Raw genomic sequence first — 20,099 nt, 5'->3', positions numbered from 1 at the left:
ACAGGAGGGGTCTGCCGCGCCATGTGGGTTTCTCTCTGGCCGGGATCAAACTCTGCTGCAGTGGCTGGCGATAGCGTGATTGTGCTGAGACCACACCCCTGCGCCACCAGGGAGGCCACCTGGGGGCTGTTGTCTGTGGCGGGGGGCGGAGCAGCCTGGAGCAGTGGGGCTGGCCGGGCCTCGGGAGCCGGACCTCTCCCGGCTGTGCTCACAGAAACCGTGAGAGCTTTGTCTCCTGGTGGCTGGCAGAGGCTGATCAGGGCCCTGCATCCCCCAGTGCCTTGTGGAGAGCCCGGCGGCCATGCACGTGCAGCTGCTGCCCGCCGGCGGGCGGCGCAGGCCCAGGGGCACGCTGACCAAGGGGTCTGCATGAAGCCAGCGTCTCAGAGCCCGCCGGCGAGCGTGAGGGCCCAGCAGGCCTCCGCAAATGCGCGTGATTCTCTTCCTTCTGTTTAGAGCCTCCTGTTCTCAGCCGTCACAGGAGCAGCCGGAGGGAGACCTCGGGCGGGCGGCCGGGAGCCACGGTGGGGCCACCGCTTGGGGCCACCGTGTGCCTGTGCGTCCCGCTCTGACGGTCCCCGAGGCCGCCGCGCTCCTGGACAGTCTCGGCTCTTTATCCACAACCCGGACGGGAAATGACCAATGAGACCGTGGTGACCATGGTGACCGAGTTCATCCTCAGGGGCTTCTCGGACAGGCCAGAGCTGCGGCCCGTGAGCACGGCCTGCTTCCTGCTCATCTACCTCTTCGCCCTGCTGGGGAACGGCTCCATCATCGCCGCGGTGACCAGGGACGGCCGCCTGCACACGCCCATGTACTTCTTCCTCAAGAACCTGTCCTTCCTGGACGTGTGCTACACCTCGGTCACCGTGCCCCGGGCGCTGGCCAGCACGCTCCTGGGCTCGGGGGTCATTTCCTTTGGGGAGTGCGTGGCCCAGCTCTTTCTGTTTGTGACGCTGTGTGCGTCTGAGTGCTTCCTGCTCACCTCCATGGCCTACGACCGCTGCCTGGCCATCCACAGGCCCCTGCTCTACGGGGCCCTGATGAGCAGGAAGCTGTGCGTGGAGCTGGTCGCTGGGGCCTGGGTGGGCGGGGCCCTCTACGCCGTCTTCCACACGGCCAACACCTTCTCCCTGCCCTTCTGCGGCCCCAACGCCATCGACCACTTCTTCTGCGACAGCTCCCCCATCATGAGGCTGGCCTGCGCCGACCCCCACACCAACGAGGAGGTGGGGTTCGCCGTGGGTGGGTGTGTCATTCTTGGCGCCTTCGCCCTCACCCTGGTCTCCTACGCCCTCATCATCTCTACCATCGCGCAGATGCGCTCTGCCAGCGGGCGGCGGAAGGCCTTCTCCACCTGCTCCTCACACCTGGCCACCGTCGTCCTGTTCTATGTCACTGGGAGCTTTGCCTACCTGAGGCCGGCTTCCCACTACTCTCCCACCCAAGGGCGACTGGTGTCTGTGTTCTACTCCATCCTCACCCCCAGCCTCAACCCTGTCGTCTACTGCCTGAGGAACACAGACATGCAGGCTGCCCTGAGGAAGCTCTTCGCCCCCTCCCCGTAGGGGGGTTTGTGTCCTGCTCAGCACGTCACGCTGGGCGCTGACCTACAGGAAATGGACACGTTTCTAGAAATAGGAAACCTAGCAAAATATAACAGTAGAAAATGTGAACAGATTTATAATGAATAAGGACATTGAAGCAACAATAAGCTTCCAAACAGGGAAACCTCAGGACTCTGGAACCATGGGTGGATTCTGCCAATTATTTGAAGGAGAATTAACACCAACCCTTCCAAAGCTCTTCCAAAAATGGATACAGGGAAAACTTTCTAACTCATTTTACGAAGCCAGCATTACCTTGACATCAAAACTGGACAAGGTACTGCAGGGAAATAAACCTAGGGGCCAATGTCCCTGGTGAACATGGCTGCAGTAGCCCCAGAACACCCGCTGACGGTATCCAGGAACACGCTGGAGTGACCTGCACTGTGACCTAGCAGGGTTCACCTGAGGGGCAAGGATGGTTCAACTCCTGCAAATCAATAAACGTACAACAAATAAACAGAAATAGTATGACCTTCTCAATAGATACTGAGGGCATTTGACAAAATTCAACATCCATTAATGATAGAAACTTTCAATAAATGAGGTATCGAAGCAACATACCCCAACATACCCCATGCAAGTCACCCGTGACCACCCCCAGGACCTAGGTCAGGGCCAGCAGGGTGTCACCCTCACCACTGTGTCCATCACGGCAGTGGAAGTCCTCGCCAGAGCAGTCAGGGAGAAAAAGAAACAGTTTATGGATCTTTCACCACAAAACAAATCTGTGAGGGAAGCAAGAAGCAGCCACATTGAGTGGTGGTGATGGAATGATTAGGAGCTCAAACTGAGCAGTAGTTTCTGCTTCCAAACAGGCCATTTTAAGCCATTTTTTGAATGTGAGACACCAACTACATTAAAACCCCATAGAAAGATGAAATAAGCAGGTAAATGAATGAAAACTTAGGGGCTTCGGGGCACTTTACCAGAGAACTGTGGGGCATTGTACAAGACCTCGGGGCCTTTTACGGGAGGACTGTGCTCTAAGTCACGTTGCTTTGCCACGAGGGGACAAACGCCCGCGTGGTTTTTCTCCAGTCAGCTCTGCGGTGCGCCCACGGCAGACACTCGCGCGTGACACCTGCTCTTGCAGAAATAAAGGAAAATAACGCTTATTAGCAGAAATAAGACAGAAAGATTAAGAATTTGTCCTAAAAAGCGCCAGAGGACGTTCGATGACCTCTGCTGAGCTGTGAGAGGGGCTCCCTGGCCGGCCGAGTTGGGCGTCTGACTCGTGTCCGGCGGCCGTGGGCAAGCGGCATCCTCTGGGGTGTTTGCTTGAAGCAATGAGAATGGGAGAGAACTTCCGTGCTCCCCCACAAAGAAATCACGGCTCGTTCATTGTCGCCTCGTGGGCGGCGGCCTTGGGGGCGGCGCGGGAGGAGGAAACGCAGCTCAAAGCCCAGGCAGAGAGAGACCTGGGGGGCTCGGCCCCCGGAGACGCTGCCCCTTGCCCAGGGCCGTCTCGCAGTTCAGCAAAGGCGGCGAGTCCTGGAGGGGTGTGGGGGTGCGTGGTGGGGTGAGGACGGGGTGCACGAGCTGGGGGAGGGAGAGGGCTGCTGCCGGGCTCCGTGGTGCCCTCTGGTCAGACCTCCTCTTCCAGTTCCCGCTCTCATGCGCGTGCCCGTCCCGCGCGTGGCCCCGCGGGTGATGCTGCCTGGCTGCCCGGCGCTGCCGTCCTCAGCAGATCTCGACTCCCCAGAGTGTCCCTCATGCCAGGACTTTTGTCCCGGGGAGAGGCCCTGCCCGAGTCTATGCGTTAGCTTGACCAGCAGGAACTCTGGGCGCCAAGACAGCACCCCGAGAACAAGGGGTTCAGGGGGGCACAGTTTATGTTGTGGTCAGCCTGACTGGACGTAGATGGAGCTTTTGCACAGGGCCAGCGGCAGGCAGAGCGTGACCTCGGAGTGTGAGGCAGACGCCCCACGGACACCCGCGTGCAGGAGGAGGACGTGCCGAGCGGCGCAGGGGAGGGTCTGGTGGCCCCACGGTTTCTCTGTCCCTCACGTTCTTCGTGATGCGCCCAGACGGCATTGGGATGTGCTGGAGGGAGCCCCGATGTCAGAGCCTGGGGGTCGCCATGCGGGCCAGGGGGTGAGACTCGCCTGGCGAACAGGACGCCCGGCGTGGGGAGCGGCCTCCCTCTGGGCTTCCACAGAGCTCAGTCCAGTCCGGACAGAACACACTTCATGTTGCGGAGCCCTGGGGTGCCACCCCTGTCCCGCCAGAGAGCAGGTGCCCAGCTGCAGCCTGTCCAGCCCCCCAGGAGAGCTGGGTCTTGCCGGGGCCCGGGGCTGGGGGAGGGCAGGACCGGAGGGCAGCAGCCCTTGGAGATGCCCGGCCCGGCCGCGGCCCTGCTGGCTCTGTGACGCGATGAGCGGCTTGTGCTCTGACCGTCCGTGGACCTGGTCATGACAGTAAAGTCCTGGTGGGCCGGCGTGGGGTGCCTGGGGCTGCCAGTGCACGTCCCGTGTCCTCCCGCTCAAAGGACACTCTGAAGAGTCGCTGGGACAGGTCAGGCTTGGGGTGACGGGCGCCTGGTCCTGGCGCGTGCACGCCCTTTGCTCACAGAACACCCCGAAGGGGGCTCCCCGTGTCTAGAGACTTGTGACTCCTGCCAAGCACGCCTGCTGCCGGGCCGGGAGGCCAGTTCACACGCAGGTGCCCCCGAGGGCCGGGTGGGGTGAGTCTGGGGAGCAGGCGGGGGTGGGTGAGGGTTTTAATGACACAAACGGCGCAGACCCCTTTGCAGCCTCACACCGGGGTCAGCTTGCGCCTGCGTCCTCGGCACAACAACAGTCCCCAGCGCCCTCCCTGGCCGCGGGCAGGGGTTGCCTTCCGGGCGAGCCCTTGGGGACATGCTGGCCCTGCTGCCCACCCCCAGCAGGGCTGCCGAGCCCGCCGTGGTGGACGGCGCTGGAGCCACGGAGCCAGCCCTCCACGACATCTCCACTCAGGCCAGCGGCCTCAGACCCGAGCCCCCGTGTGTGGGGAGCAAGGTGCAGCTAAGACCCGGCCCCTGTTCCCTGCGCACCTGCAGCTCGAGAACTGGGTCCTTGGCTTGGGGGAACCCCGAGGAGTCTGGGCCTGGGGCGGTGGGGCCCCGCAGGCCACGTGCGTGTGAGTGGGTGAGTGTGAGCGAGAGTGCGTCCAGCCCAAAGCCCTGCCAGCCACGGGTGAGGTCAGAGGCGTCTGCAGACACCCAGCACGTCACTCCCCACCGCCCTGCCCCTGCCCAGGGACCCCTGAGCTGGCTGTGCGGGGGTGCCGGGGGGACGGGCCTCCCTGCGGGCCCAGGCTCTCACCGTGCAGGGCGGGGCGGTGTCGGACTGGCCTCCGCGCCGGTGAGCTGCGCCTTCTGGCCGGGCGCTGCCGACGCGAGGTCAGGAGACACCGGGAGTGGTGACGGGGAGGACGGTGCCGCCGTGCGCTGCTGTCCTCAGGGGGCCTGGCGCTTTCTGGGTCTTCCTGCCGCCCTCGCCGAGCTCATGGCCTCCCGCCCACTCCGTCCTCAGCCTCGCCTGGGGCGGCTCCGGGATGTCCAAAGCGCATCCCCAGGACAACCCGGCAGTGACCCCCACAGCCGTGCACTGCACAGAGCGGGGGCACGAGACTAGGGCCCTCGGCCCAGACCACCCGCCTGGTGGCCGCCACTGCCGGCCAGCGCCGTCTGCAGGCTGGCCCTCAGCTCCCTGTTCCTGAGGCTGTAGATGAGGGGGTTGGTGGATGGGGGCACCACGGTGTAGAACACGGACAGCGCGGCGTCCTGAGCCGACGCCTGGGCTGAGGGAGGCTTCAGGTAGACCAGGGCCCCTGTCCACAGGAACACGGTCACCACGACCAGGTGGGGGACGCAGGTGGACAGGGCCTTGGACCTGCCCTCTAGGGAGGAGATCTTCAGCACGGCCGAGAAGATGTGCACGTAGGAGAATGAGATGTAGATGAAGCAGGCGGTGGAGACCACGGCCGTGGCCACCGTCACCGACGCCTCCCCGAGGTTGGTCTTGGTCTCTGAGATCAGAATCACCTGCGGGATGTCGCAGAAGAAGTGGTGGATTTCCCTGGAGACGAACCTTGTCCAGCAGAAGGTGGCCGCGGTGTGCATGGTCCCCGAGACCCCCGCGCCCAGGTACAGCGCCCCCACCATGCGCCCGCAGGTGCCCCTGCTTAGGAGCGCCTCGTAGTGCAGCGGGCGGCAGATGGCCACGTAGCGGTCGTAGGCCATGGCCGTGAGGATGCCCATCTCGGCCGAGGCGAACGCCACGATCCCAAACACCTGAAAGACGCAGCCCAGGAAGGAGATGGCGCTGCGGCCCGCCAGTGCGCTCAGCGCGAAGGCCGGCACTGTGGTGGAGATGAAGCAGAAGTCCACCAGGCCCAGGTGCTGCAGGAAGAAGTACATGGGTGCGCGCAGCCGCGCGTCCCAGGCCACCAGCCCCACGATGAGCCCGTTCCCGCACGTGGCCGCCAGGTAGGCCAGGAGGAGCAGCGCGCCCAGCGCTGCCTGCATCGCGGGGTCAGCTGAGAAGCCCAGGAGGAGAAACTCCGTGATGGCCGTGAGGTTGCTCATCTGGCCGCGGAGGGCGGGCGTGCGTGCGCCGCAGGACACAGGACACAGGACACAGGACACAGGACACAGGCGTGGCGGAGGCTGCGGGCGGGCGGCTCCGTGGGTCTGTCCCAGTGGGTCCTCTCAGTGCGTCTGCATGCGCTTGTGCGAGCAGGCGTGACAGCGGGTGTGACCGGGCGTGGTGCAGGTGTGGGTGCAGGCGTGAGCAGGTGTGGGTGTGTTTGTGAGTGTGAGCAGGTGTGCAGCCGGTGTGTGCGCGTCCTGTGCCCGGGTGTGCAAGTGTAGCTGCACGTGTGCGCGTGTACCTGTCAGTTGCACTGAGAACAGCTGGAAAATAGCACAGGGCCAACTTCAGGGCAGACGGGCTCGGCCTGAGGAGCTGCCTCCCAGGGGGCCCGGCCCCGTCTCAGCCCCGGAGGTGCGGCGAGTCCACGTCCACGCGGGCTGTCCGTGCTGGCGGGCGGGAGGGGACCCGGCCTCGCTGAGCCTGAGCCCCTCTACGGTCTGATGTCGCCTCCAGCTGTCCACACTCGGGGCCGAGGGGCACAGCACTCGTGGCTCCGGCTCCTCCGAAACCGTCTGGGGGACGGTGGGCAGAGGCAGGGGGTTCTGTGGGGCGGGGGCTCTGCAGGGGCCCCGGGTGGAGCGGCCAGCACACCGCACTGGGCCAGCTGCCTGCCTGCAGGGCCACGGGGACGCGCTCAGCCCGCAGTCTGCGAGACGCAGCAGCGAGGCAGAGCTCCCCCGCGGGCACGTCTGTGGGACACGAGAACGTACTTTGACTTTGAGTCACTTTCTGTGAGTGATCAGGCGTGACCCGAGCCCGCCCGGGCAGGAGAAACTCCACTTCAGCGACTTGACTGTGTTTTGACAAAATCACTTTGTCTAAAACACTTTCCAACTCACTTTCCTATTTGTGTGTCTGTGTGCGGGCGTGTGTAGGCGGGCGTGTGTGTGCGGGCGTGTGCGGGCATGTGTGGGTGTGTGCAGGCGTGTGCAGGCGTGTGTGCCCATGTGTGCCCCTGTCCCCTCAGGCTCGCCGCCTTGGGCTTTCCTTGGCTTTCCTCGGGCTCGGGCGATCTCCCGTGTTCCCTGCCTCTGAGACAAAGCCCTGACTCTCCGGCTGGACCCCAGGCGCCCTCCGGGTAAACGCGGGTGTCGGCCCCGGGTCTGGCCACAGCACAGGGGCGCCAGCCACCGCTGCCGCGTGCTGGGAAACCCCCAGGTCCAGACGCCCCCCTGACGAGGGGACTCACCGGTCAAGGCGGAGTCTCCTCCAGGCAGCGGCCGTGGCCTGGCTCCAGGGTCCGCCCCCGCGCTGGAGGCCGGGCCTCGCCGAGACGGGAGAGGGCGGCCCAGGACCCAGAGCTCGGCCCTCGCAGAGCAGCCCTGGGCGCCGGCCGGTGGTGGGCGCCTGATGTCTGCCCTGTCCTCCTGGCCGGGAGGGCCCTGGGGGCTGTACGGGGCGGCACCTGGGGACTCACAGCGGGCACAGTGCCCAGGGCTCTGCCCCAGGGGCCATTTCCCCAGGAAGCTGCTTGGGGACCCGGAGGCCCCACGTGAGCTCAGCCAGCGCCCCGGCCCCCGGCCCTGCCCCCCAGCCCTCCCGGCAGCCGTGCGGCCCTCCGGGGCCCTGTGCTCGCAGGTGGCAGGAGAGGCGGGGGTGGCTGGTCACCCCAGCCCCTGCAGGCTGGTGCCTGCGCCCCCCAGCTCACTTCTAAGCATCCCCCTCAGTAGTGGCCGTGACGGGCAGGCGGCCATGTCCCCGCGGAGGGGCTGTTTCTGTGAAGGCTCATCCCCCCCAGGGTCCCATGAGGACCCTCTTGCTGCGGACCCCAGTCCTGGGGCTTTGAGCATCACCCGACTCTGACGCGGGCGAAGGCCTCAGGCCCCCAGGCCGTTTCTGGGCCGAGCTGGAGAAGCGGGGTCACGCTCAGCCTGGACAGCGTGACAGGCTTCAAAACAAGCAACCACTGCAGGAAAGTGGCCCTTGTTCCTCATCCAAGGGCTTCTGTGCACGCGCCGGGCCCGCCGGTCATGCAGGGAGCTGGAACCTGCAAACCTTCGCTTCCTTTTGTGTGATTTTAAGCATCATTTTGTGTTTTTAAGGATGATGTTTGCTGTTTGCACAGCCTTACATCTCATGCGGTCTGGATGAAGGCTCTGCCAGCTGGCAAGGCCTTGGCTGCCCAGAGGCCCAGAGGCCCAGAGGCTGGTCAGCGAGTCCTGCACCCCACAGCCGCCCCCAGGAGCCCCGGAGTCACAGCCAGCAGGCGCCGCCCCCAGGAGACACAGGCTGGGGAGAAAGGGTTCAGCGGCTGATTGTGCTTGTCTGTGCTGTCTGCACTTGCCGACTGCGGGGACAGCTCGTCTGTCCACCGGGGAGGCCTGACCCGTGGGCCACTCGAGTGCCGTCCGGGCTCCCGGCACCACATGAACGTCTGTTTCTGCGCCGAGGCCGAGCAGCCCTGCCGCTGCGTGACACTCCAGAGGGCGCAGAACACTCGGTCACAGCCACAGCCCCAGGCTGTCCGGGACGTGGGCGGGGGCGGCTGGGAGGTGCTGGCGCTGGGCCAGACCCCCTGGGGGCCCCGAGCCCACTTCCCGGATCCCCCCAGCACCCCCAGTCCTCGCCACATGTGCTACCGTCGAGCGACAGTCACTTCATTTCCCCGGTCCGGCTCCCGGCAGGTCACGGTGACGACGGACCAGCCCCCCGACCACTGTGGGGTGCTGGACACGCCCCAGGCGGGCGTCTTGCCGCTGGGTCAAGGTCCAGCCATCGGTGTTGCTGAGCCGCGCCAGCCCCAGCCCCGCTGTCTGTCTCTCCGTCCACCACCCCTCGATTCCCCACGACAGGAGGGCCCGGCTCTGCCCTGGCTCCCCACAAGCTCCTCCCGTGAGGAGGGCCAGACCCAGCCCTTCAAGTGATAGAAAACCCCAGAAAAACCCCCAATAGCTGCCCCGTCCGACCCTCAGCGGCTCTCATGTCCCTGAGCAAAATGCTTTATTTTCTTTTTCTGTGGAAAATAAAGGATGTATTTAAATCCCCCCGCTCTAGACGGTGTGACACCTGACCGCCACGAGGAATGACCACTGCCTGTTCACTGGCAGCCACTCTGGCCTCGACTGTGACTCTGCCCTTATGGGGGAGGGTCAGTACTGGGCCGGCCAGTCCATAGCGCTGGCCGGGCACAGCCGCAGTCTAGGCAGCCCTGCCCACCCTAGGAGCGGCCAGGGGTCCAAGCTGCCCCTCTGAGCCACCCGGGGACTGTGCAGGCAGTCCTGGTGATGTCCAGGTGAGTCTCCAGGACTCACACCACTTGCACAGTCACAGGTCGTGTGTCCAGCACAGGCTGAGCTCCCAGCTGACCCACAGGCACTGACGGAGGCGAGGGCTGCAGCGTGGACATGGGGTGGGGAGGCGTGGACACCTGGTCCTCGGGGGAGACCGTGAGGGGCTGGGCGGCCGAGGTGGGCATCTGCGGCAGGCAGGGTGTCCCGGGAGGGAGGCGTCGGGGCGGGCGTGACCCCTCAGCTGAGCCGGAGCCGTAGGCAGGTGGGGCGGATGGAGAGGTGACCCCCTCACCCACAGGTCACCGGGCCCCGTTGGGCCTGAGGTCAGGGTAACTGGAGGGACGTCACACTCAAAGTGGCGTTCCCTGGATGGAAACCTGTCGGGGAAAGGGGCAGTGGTGAGCGTCCAGCCGGTGAGGCCAGCGATGCTGCCCTATTCTAGCTGCCGCCCGTCGGGGCACCGCGGTGCCCGCAGCAGCCTGCCCAGGGCGCGGCCGATGTCCCTGTTGCGCAGGCTGTAGATGAGGGGGTTGGCGAAGGGCGGCACCATGATGTAGAACACGGCGGTCAGCAGGGTCTTGAGGGAGGCCTCGTTGGCGATGGGGCCCAGCACAGCCACCAGCCCGGAAACCACGAACAGGAGGAGGATGGCCAGCTGGGGCGTGCAGGTGGACAGCGCTTTGTTTCGGGCCTCCGTGGACCGGATCTTCAGCACGGTGGAGAAGATGCTGACGTAGGACAGGACCAGGAAGGCGAAGCAGACCATGACCAGGCCGGCGCTGACCGCCAGGATCACAGACTCGGAGAGCTGGACGGCGGGGGCCGCGATCCTCACCACCTGGGGGACGTCGCAGAAGTACTGGTTGATGACGTTGGACCGCGTGAAGGGCAGCCTGAACATGTTTCCGGTGTGCACGGCCGAGTACACCAGCCCGGTGCCCCAGGAGCCGCCTGCCGCCCGGCCGCACACACGCGGGGTCAGCGTCAGCCCGTAGTGCAGGGGCGCGCAGATGGCCACGTAGCGGTCGTAGGACATCACCACCAGGAAGGCCAGCTCCATGGAGGCGAAGAAGAGGTACAGGAAGATCTGGGCGGCGCACTCCCCGCGGGAGATGGCGCGCGAGCCGGCCAGGGAGTTGGCGATGAGCTTGGGCACGCTGACCGAGATGCAGCACAGGTCGATGAGCGACAGGTTGCCGATGAAGAAGTACATGGGGGCGTGCAGGCGCGGGTCTGCCGCGATGGCCGCCACCGTCAGCAGGTTCCCGACCAGGGCCCCCAGGTAGATGAGCAGGAAGAGCAGGCCCTGCAGGACCTGGAGCTCCCGCGAGCTGGACACGTCCATGAGGAGGAACTCCGTGAAGACCGTGAGGTTGTCCATGTCTGCTCGCCGCTCAGGGCCCTGGACGTGAGAGGAGGCAGGAAGCGAGTCCAGACCCTGCCCCGGACCCCGCCCGCCCCAGGTGGGCAGGGTGGGGGGCGTGCAGGGCAGGGTGGGGGGCAGCGCCGCAGGCGGTGAGTGAAGTCCCCACCGGGCTCTTCCCGCTCTGCCGAGACCCCAGATTCGTCCCCACCCAGCTGGGGCCGGAGCTCAGCGCCTGGGGCTGTAGCCCGAATTCAAGGCCGTCCCCCACGGCCCCCCTTGTCTCTCCAGCCCCACCTGGGTGGTGCTTCCGCAGGCGTGGGGGCTCACACTCGAGCTGTGTGGGGACCCGCGGGTGGGGGGGCTCCCCAGCCTGCCCCTGGCCGCGGGGCCAAGTCTAGAGAGGACCATCTTTCACCCCTGCCCTTTGCCCCAGCCCGAGGGGAGCATTTCACACCCAAAATCCCTAGAGCTGCGCCCCCTTCACGCCAGAGGAGGCTCGGGGAGGACGGAGCTCAGTGACTGCGTGAGACCGGAGGACGCCGCGGCCTTAACCCGGGACACGACAAGTCACGTTTTCTGTTATTTCGCAGCGTGGTGGGGAAGGCGGGGGCGGGCCTCCCTCTCCAGCCGGCGCCCTGCGGGGTGGGGGGTCTGTTTTCTGTAACAAACCTTCCCTTTGTGCTGCGTCCAGTCCCTCTCAGCTGCCCTGGTCACCCCCCCAGAGCTTTGAGAAGAAAACATGGTGGAGGCGAAGGCGGCGCCCCCCACGGGCAACCCCGGCAGTGACCCGGCGGCCCCAACCGCGGGCAGGGCTCCCGGGGCAGAGGGGCGGGGGAGGGGGGTGGCCACCCAGCACACAGCGGCCCTCGCCTGGACAGAGCAGCCCCGCACCCGCCGTGCTGGGCTGCCCCAGGCCGGGCTCCGATCTGCGCGGAGGCGTCTCCCCCAGCCTGTTCCCTCGCCCCACAAGCGCCGTGGCCCCTGGCTCGGGGGCCTGACTCCTCCGGGATGGACGCCCCGTCCTCAGGGCCCTCGGCTGGTGCCTGGCCACCGCCTCCCGGCCCGTGGCGCTGTCGGCTCCCTGCCGTCCCCGGTCAAGGCCGGGAGGGGCGGCTCCGCGGGTCCTGGCCCGAGCAGTGGGGGGTGAGGCCAGGCGGCCGGTGGCTGGTGGCCACCGTGGGCCCTCCGTCCTCCGCGGGCAAGGCCGGGGCGTCACCCCGTGGTCATCAGGGGCATTTCGCCACGTCTTTGTCCCTCAGAGTCCCTTTACTCACGTGCTCGGGTTTCCAGGAGCCGCGTGGAGCTGTCCGGGCGCTGCCCAGGGCTGTGCTTCGGGCGAGGCCGCGTGCTCCCGCAGCCCCAGGCCTCTCTGACACCGGATCTGAAATAAACGAGAAGCGGGGGGACACCGGCCTGCGCTGAGCCTCACGTGGGGCGACCTTGGGGACGGCGGCACCTGGTCTGGAGCAGGAGCAGGGTTGCCTCCCGCAGGACGGGGCTCCGGTGCCCCGGGCGGCGCCCGCCTGCCTCTGCCGCGCCCAGTCCTCCCCAGGCCAGACCCGCGAGGCCTCCAGGCGCCGTCTAAGGAGGCTCTGGGGGGCCCAGCCCGGGCCTCCAGGGGGCCGCTGGCTCTGCCGCTCAGGACCCCGGGAGCCCCGAACAGAGCCTTGAGCCACGAAACCAGCGACGGCTGTGGCGACGCGCCTTGGGTGACAGCTCCGCGGCCTCTGGAGGTCGGTGCGTTTTCCTTCTCACGTCTGATTAGAAAAGTGATTTTTACACGATAGTAAATCAATTAAATCACATGAATCCCATTAAACTGTATGTTTTTCAGGTCACGCCCCCCAGTAGGACACCCGGGGAAAGCGTCAAACTTAAAATGAGCTAAAATGTTTAAAAAACCCGCAGTAGATTAAAACCCCATTAAGTAGATTAATGGGGAAAAAAGGGTAACATTTTAGGATGAGTCTTAAGGTTACAAACTGGATTTGGGGAGCAGCCCGAGCCTCCCCGCCCCCGCTGCCCAGGCGGGTGCCCCAAGGCAGGCCGGGGTCCCGGGGCGCTGGTCTGGAAGGACACACACCGAGGGCGGGAGAAGCCTCTGCAAAACCCGGGTGCAGGCTCACGGCCTCAGGTCTCTGCACCCCCAGATGGGGGTGGGGTGGCGGCAGGAGAACCTAGGCCTGGTGCCCCCAGGTGGGGGCCCAGCGCCTGCATTTGGCCGCCCCAGGGGGGTGGGGAGTGGGGGCTGGGGTGGGGAGGTGGGGGGGTCTCTGCCAGAGCCCTGCTCCCTCCCTGGCGCTCCGGGCGCTGACTCGGGAACCTGGCGATGTGGGTGGTCAGTCCTCCGGCCACGAGGGCCGGCGCTGCCCAGGGCTGAGGTATCCTGCCGTCCCACACCAGGCGCTGCGGTTCCTGCCACGGCCTGTCGGCTCCGAGGCAGCCCCGGGCCTGCTGGGGCATTCCCGGGTGCTGCGTGGACCTGCGAGGCCGTCCATGGGGATTTTGTGCCACGTTTCAAAAGCTGTGAAGTCACCACGTGGCCGGGCAGAGGGGGGACGGGACCCGCGGAGCCGAAGGCACAGGCGGGAGCAGTGCCCACCATCCAGACCGTCCAGCTGGTCTCGCCGCCTCAGCGCTGCCCCCGGGGCTCCCGTCTCCACCAGGCGACTCAGCACACGCGCCTGCTGCACCCCGCGGCCTGCTCTTGCGCACGCCCCACGCCCCTTCACCCCAGGTCTGCACGTCGTCTGGGCGCCGCTCTCGTCCCGGCCAGTGGTCACCTCCTTGTCGCCAGGACGGGCTTCGTCCATGGTGAGCGTGACTGTGCTGACCCCAGAGCGGCGGCCTCCACAGTCCTGCCGGGGGGGCGGGCGGGTCTCTGGGCAGTGCACGCGCGCTGGGAGGCTGAGCAGCGTCCCTGTCGCGGGGGTCCCGCCCACAAAGGCTTCCTCCAGCCGACACCCTGGCAGCCCCCACCCCAGCAGGAGCTCCGGACAGAGAGTGACCGTCACGTAGCATTGTGAGTCCACCCCTTGGGCACATTTTCAACTTATTCCGTGGAGCATCGGGTCGGCTCGTTGCTCTCAACCCATTAGAACAAGCAAAATCCACCCCCGGAGGCTTCTCCTCCATGGCCCGCTGCCCGCTCTGGCCGAGGGGGGTGGCTGGGGTGGCCTCCCAGGTCAGGGCAAACTCTTGAAAAGCACTGGCGCTGGACAGCACCACTGACCCTCCTGACAGCCCCAAGCACAGGGGACGCGGCGGGAGGGGCTGGTGCTGCCCAGGGCCGCGGCCACCCCAGTGCGCAGCAGCTGCTGCCCAGGCCAGGCGGGGCCCCCAGGAGGCCCTGGACGCTAACGGAGGCCCCTAAAGGAGGCCCCGGGCTCTAACCTCACAGATGAAGACCTGCTCCGGGGAGCGGGGCTCCTGCCCGCAGAGGGCCGAGGACCACGCGGCTCTGCTGCTGCCCTGGGGAGTCACTGCAGGCAGAGGAGACGCCGCCGTGTCCCTCCACGGCTGCCTCCGCCGCTGGAGACACGGGCCCGGCGGTCCTCGTCACAGCACACGCTAACGATCACGGACGGGTGTGGCCATTAGTGCCCAGCAGGGGTTCAGGCTCTGCGCCCCAGGGGGCCCATCCCCGCCTCCTCCTGGGATCCGCGGGCAGCGATGGGCACATAAGAGGGGCCCTGCCCTCGGGCTGCTGTGCTCCTGCCGCGGCGCAGACGACGCACCCTCTGGAGGGCAGAGCCCGCGGGGTCGGGACTGGACTCAGCGTCAGGCGCCTGGGCGCTCCGAGTGCGAGCTGCTGCGGCCGAGCCGGTGGGTCGCCGGGGGACCGGGGCGCACAGGTGGTGTGTGGGGCACTGTGTCCAGGGCGGATGCCCAGGCCAGGGGCAGCATGTCCTGCAGGGCGGGCCCGAGGGGGTGGCGGGCCTGTCCTCTCCCTGCCAAGGCTGTGGGGCGGGCAGAGTGGTCAGGGTGCCGAGTCCTCGGGCACAGCCCTGAGCCCGCTGGGTTTGGAGGTGACTGGGAAGGGCCGGGCCGGGGCGCCCCCAGAGCTGCGGGTCGCGAGGAGAACGTGCGTTCTGGCCGGGCTGCAGCCAGTGGGGGGGGCCCTCTGCCCCGATCTCGGCGCCGAGGTGCCCAGTGTGCGGGCTGCTCTCCGACTGGGGCCCCCAGGACTGGTCTCTGGGGGGTCCCTGCGGGCTGTGCCGTGGCCCGGGGCAGAGGGGAGTCCGGGAGGGATGGGCCGGGCTGCAGCCCCGCGCCTACCCGTCCCAGCGTGTCCGCTGCCCACGGCCCGAGCCGGGTGTGTGTCCGCGGGGCGTCCCAGGCTCAGGGAGCAGGCGGGAGCCGGGAGGCCGGGGCTGGCCGTGGCGCGGGGCCACGGCTGTCAGAGGCGCAGCGCTAGCGAACGCGTGACCCTAAGTTTTCTGGTCCTTGTCAGACGCCTGAGAGGGACTGACTTAGGGAGGCGGCGGCTGCGGGGGACGCCCGCCGGGTGGGCAGCTCTGCCCTCCGCAGCCAGGCTGGTTGGGGGGAGCAAACCCAGCACGAGGGGCAAACCAGGAAAACTGCTGCTTTGAAGGACGCGAGTCGACGGTGTCCCCTGGTGTGGACCTGGCTGCTGAGGTCCTGGGGCCACTTCTGGCTCCTGGAAGTCCTTGTTTACTCAAGGGGGTCCAGTGGGCACGTGGGCTGGAAGGACAGGGGACTTGGTGTTGACCGTCTCGCGCGTGGGTGTCCCTGTGCAGGGAAGGCCTTGCCAGGTTTCTGAAATGGCTCGTCTCTGTCTGACGCGTCGCCGATGGGCTCAGGGGAGCCAGGTGCTGGATCCAAGCTCAGCCCTGGGGCTGTCGGCAGTGGGGGGTGGGGGGGAAGCTCCCGCAGCCCTCAGCCGCCTGGCGCTGCCTCTGTGGGTCCTGGGGACCGCCTCATGGGGCACCTGCCCTCCCGTCTGGACACGGCGGCCGTGCAGATTCTGCCCAGCAGGCGCAGCTGCTGCCCGGGGACCGCAGCCCGTGTCCAGGGCCTCCTGCTCGGCGCTGCGGGAGGAACAAAGAGGCTGAGAAGGGGCAGCAGAAGCCGCCGCCTCGCCCGTGTGTGGACACGCCGGTGCCTGGTCACCCCTGAAGCCTTTCGTGGGGGAGAGAGCAGAGCTGATCTCGGGGCAAGCCCTGCAGAGGATGTGGCCGGGGCCAGTGCCTGGGTCTCCTGGGTCTCTCCTTGCCTGCGTTTGCCTCCGCAAGGGGGATATCAACACAGGGGTTACAAAGTGACAGAGACCATGGGCAGGAGAGGTCATGTGTGGCTCCGGGGAGTGTCCTTTGTGAGTGACCTGCACGTTGGGCCTGGGGTGGGGGTGGCACAGATGCAGCTGGAAGCGGCGGTGGGTGTGGCCGGTGTGCTGCTGAGCCTCGTGTTTCTCCAGACATTGGAGACACGGGGCCACGGCTGTTGCTCGTGAGGAGAGGAAGGAAGGGGCCCTTGTCTGGCTCCCTCAGGACGACCCGCCACGATCACTCGCGTGTGCGGCCTAAGCCGGAGTCGGCCGGGTGTGGAATGTTAATGTTCATGTTCAAATAATTGTGAATCAGGAGTCACAGAAATGTTCCCACCTTTATTTCCTTTTTCCTGACTGATGCCACACGGGTCGACATCACGGCACTCGTTTAGGGGAGCAGGGTCTCCCCACCTCAGAGGGAGCCACCACCGGCCGGCGTCCGAGCACCCAGGCCTGTGTCGTAGACACTGGGCCCCTGCACGCTTTGCTCCCCGCTCAAGCTGCAATTCTGCCGTCATATCTGGGGGCTGTTTTCATTTAGTTTCACAAGTTCCTTTGTTTCGTTTTCTATCTTCCACATGTGAATATTTGGCTTTCTCCTCCCAACATACCTCATGCAGCATCATCTGTCCGTGCGAGTGGGAAGAGCCCAGCTTTTTCACAGCTGCATAGTATTCCGCTGTGTATACGCCACTGCTCCATCCATCTCACCTTTTATTTTTACCGACAGAAACACTTTGCCAGAGAGGAAACTCACCATTCTCTCTTGACTCAACAATTATTTAGAGAAAATCTCGTACAGGTGTGTCTGCTGCTTGCTGACAGCTAATAAAATGACCTACTGGGGAATAATAACAACTTCTACCTTAAGGGAGGAAGAGCTGGGTTTTTGAGGTTTCCGTGCAGAGGTCCTTCGAGGCACAGGAGGTAGAGGCTGCACACTCGGCTTCCCTCAGCGTGAACCCCGACGGCACTGAGGGACGTGTGGTGTCAGTCGGAGGGTGGGCTTTAAAGGTCTTGTTTTCTCAGAGGGTGTCATCTCGACATGGAAGTGAGGCTCATTATTTGAGACCATCACGACTACAGCTGCTCAGCGTCCTGGTCCTAATATTTGAGACCTTTGTTCAGATCAGACTGAGGTGGCTGTCGGCAGCCCACGCCAAGCGGCTTCCAGATCCGCCCACTGGGCTCTTTGCATTTTTTCTAAGCGGTGCTGTTGGCTCCGTCCCCGCAGGAGGACCCGGCGTGGGGGAGATGGCCGTGGACAACCGCACCGCCGTGACGCAGTTCGTGCTCATCGGGCTCTCCGACCTCCCCGAGGTGCGGTACCCCCTCTTTGTGGTCGTTGCCGTCATCTACCAGGTCACCTTGCTGGGGAACGGGGCCATCCTCCTGGCCATTGGGGCCGACACGAGGCTGCACACGCCCATGTACTACTTCCTGGCCAACCTGTCCCTCCTGGACATATTCTGCCCGACGGCCACTGTGCCCAAGATGCTGGACAACCTCCTGACCGAGCAGAACAGCATCTCCTTCCTCGGGTGCGCTTTGCAGCTCTATTTCCTGGTGGCCCTGGTGGGGACCGAGGTCTTCCTCCTGTCTGTCATGGCTTATGACCGGTACGTGGCCATCTGCTTCCCCCTCCGTTACTCCCTCATCGTGACAAACACTCGCTGCGTCCTGCTTCTGGCCGGGACCTGGGTGGCAGGGTTTCTCAATTCCTTGCTCCACACCGTGTCCACCTTCAGCCTGACTTTCTGCAGCAACAACCGGGTCAACCAATACTACTGTGACATCCCCCCGGTGGTGGCCCTGTCCTGCTCGTCCACCTATGTGGCAGAAATGCTGATTCTAGTAGAAGCAGGTATCTTGGGGGGCGGTGCCTCCTTGGTCACCTTTGTCTCCTACATCTACATCATCTCCACCATCCTGAAGATCCGGTCGGCGGAGGGGAAGCACAAAGCCTTCTCCACCTGCGCGTCCCACCTCCTGGTGGTCTGCCTGTTCTACGGCACAACCATATTCACCTACCTCCGCCCCGCATCCCTTCAGCACTCCCCAGCCCGAGACAGGCTGATCTCCATGCTGTACGGGGTGATCACCCCGATGCTGAACCCCATGATCTACAGCCTGAGAAACGCGGAGGTGAAGGGAGCCCTCAGGAGGGTGTGCTGTGGCCGGGGGGCCTTGCAGGCGGCCTGACGCGGCAGAGCCGCCCCTTCAGGGTCGCGGGTCGAGGACGCACAGAGGGGGCGTTTCTGCGGCTGCGTGGACGCTTGCTGCGCACGCACGGGACTCCCTAGACAGCAACCACCGCTCAGCTCCATGTGTCTGTCCGTCCGTCTGTCCGTCCATCCGTCATCGTCCCCCAGCCCGCACCCCCCTCTCTCTGCCCACCGGGACTGACCTGCATCACAGCGTGCCCGTCCCCCTCCCTCACCCTCGCCCAGCAGCCCCTCCGGTCCTGTCCCCTCCTCAGCCGTCCACGGAGCGCCCTTCACGCCTGTCCTTTCTGCTCCCTTCCTGCTCCTCTGAGACCCAGGTGGGCAGCCCGCACTCTGCTCTCGCCGGGGTCTGGTCTCACACCTCATGGCCTGAGAAGACAGCAGGACGGACACAGCCAGGGACCAGCCTCACTTCCCTAAAACACCTCACGTTTCCTGCCACGGCCTCTGCAGGCTCGTCTGGTTTTATGGCCCTTTGCTTCACGGAAGTAGCCCCCGTTCTGCGCCTGGAGGGCTCCGGCGGCCGAGCCAGCCGCGTGGATCGTGAGTCAGAGGGACAAGGGCGCTCAGCTCCACACGCGCCCCGCAGAGGCGCCCTCTCCCCTCCGGCCTCCCGCAGCCCCCTGCCCGGGCCTCTGTCCGCAGGCCGTGCCCTGCCCCATCCTGCTCACCACCCCTCCCCCGTCCGGGCGCTGCGGTGTCTCAGCTGCAGAGTTTGTTTTGCTTTCTTGAGTTGACCCGTGTTCTCTGGGGGAAGCCACAGGTTTACCTCCCGCCGGACGGTGCCCCGCGGTGCCCACGGGCCCAGCCTGGCTGTGGGGTCACTGGCCGGTGCGCGTGGGCACAGCTGCGTCCGGCTCGGGCCAGCAGGCGGGTGCAGCAATAAACACGGTGCCCACGCCTCTCTCAACAGTGCTGTTGTGTTCTGGGGATCAATACCCAGAAGTGGGGGGACTGAGCTGTGTGAATTTCTATTCTTCACTTTTTAAAGAAACTGCACCTTGTCTGAGGCCGTTTCCCTGCCGCGTGCTCCCCTCCGAGGCCGCTCCCGCTTCCCGCCACCCCAGGCCTCGCCCCTCACACTGGCCTCCGGGGCCTGGTCTCCATCGGACCACGGCGGCCCAGCTAGTGGGTAGAGCTGTGCGCCCTGCGCCCACCTGCGTGCCCCCCCGGCCTCTCCCTGGCCTCCCCCTGGGCTTCCCCCGCCTCCCCAATCCCTCCTCACTACCACCTGGTCCCCCCTCTGCCCCCTCAGCCCCCCTTGGCCTCCTGGTCCTGCAGACACAATCCCATTGAATGAGGCCGGGCGGCCTGCAGGGCTGTCTAAGCAGCGGGTGAGAGGAAGCGCCCTCGTTCCTGACGTGAGGTGAGAGGACGGGGCTGGGAGCGGGGCTGTCCTCAGATGGGCCCCTCGCACCAGCCGGCGGCCAGCACTGGAGAGAACCTCTGGGAGGGAGAGAAAACCTAGGCCGCCGAGCAGGAGAGCTGTTAGGAAGCAACACCGGCTTCCTGCACAGAGGCCCAGCTGGGCACAGAGGTCCAGCCGAGGGCACAGAGGTCCAGCCAGGGGCACAGAGGTCCAGCCGCGGGCACAGAGGTCCAGTCGGGGGCACAGAGGTCCAGCCGCGGGCACAGAGGTCCAGCCGCGGGCACAGAGGTCCAGCCGCGGGCACAGAGGTCCAGTCGGGGGCACAGAGGTCCAGCTGGGGGCACAGAGGTCCAATCGGGGGGCATAGAGGCC

At 65.8% G+C, this 20,099-nt stretch overlaps 1 protein-coding gene across 1 annotated transcript; it reads left to right on the top strand.

The window, feature by feature from the left end:
• Positions 1 to 635: 635 nt before the first annotated feature.
• Positions 636 to 18,350, top strand: LOC311176911 (uncharacterized protein; the record flags this gene model as incomplete). Its single annotated transcript, XM_084242546.1, has 8 exons — positions 636 to 1,564; positions 5,434 to 5,532; positions 5,632 to 5,767; positions 5,894 to 6,081; positions 8,547 to 8,998; positions 9,460 to 9,479; positions 9,920 to 10,940; positions 17,368 to 18,350. The coding sequence occupies 8 exons, from the start codon at positions 636 to 638 to the stop codon at positions 18,333 to 18,335; spliced, it is 3,813 nt and encodes a 1,270-aa protein (XP_084098672.1). The 3' UTR covers positions 18,336 to 18,350.
• Positions 18,351 to 20,099: the final 1,749 nt, after the last annotated feature.

Source organism: Talpa europaea (genome assembly GCF_964194135.1).
Source record: "Talpa europaea genome assembly, chromosome: 9".
Lineage (NCBI taxonomy): Eukaryota > Metazoa > Chordata > Mammalia > Eulipotyphla > Talpidae > Talpa > Talpa europaea.
Note: the sequence above shows the minus strand (reverse complement) of the source record. Positions and strands in the feature narration are given on the sequence as shown.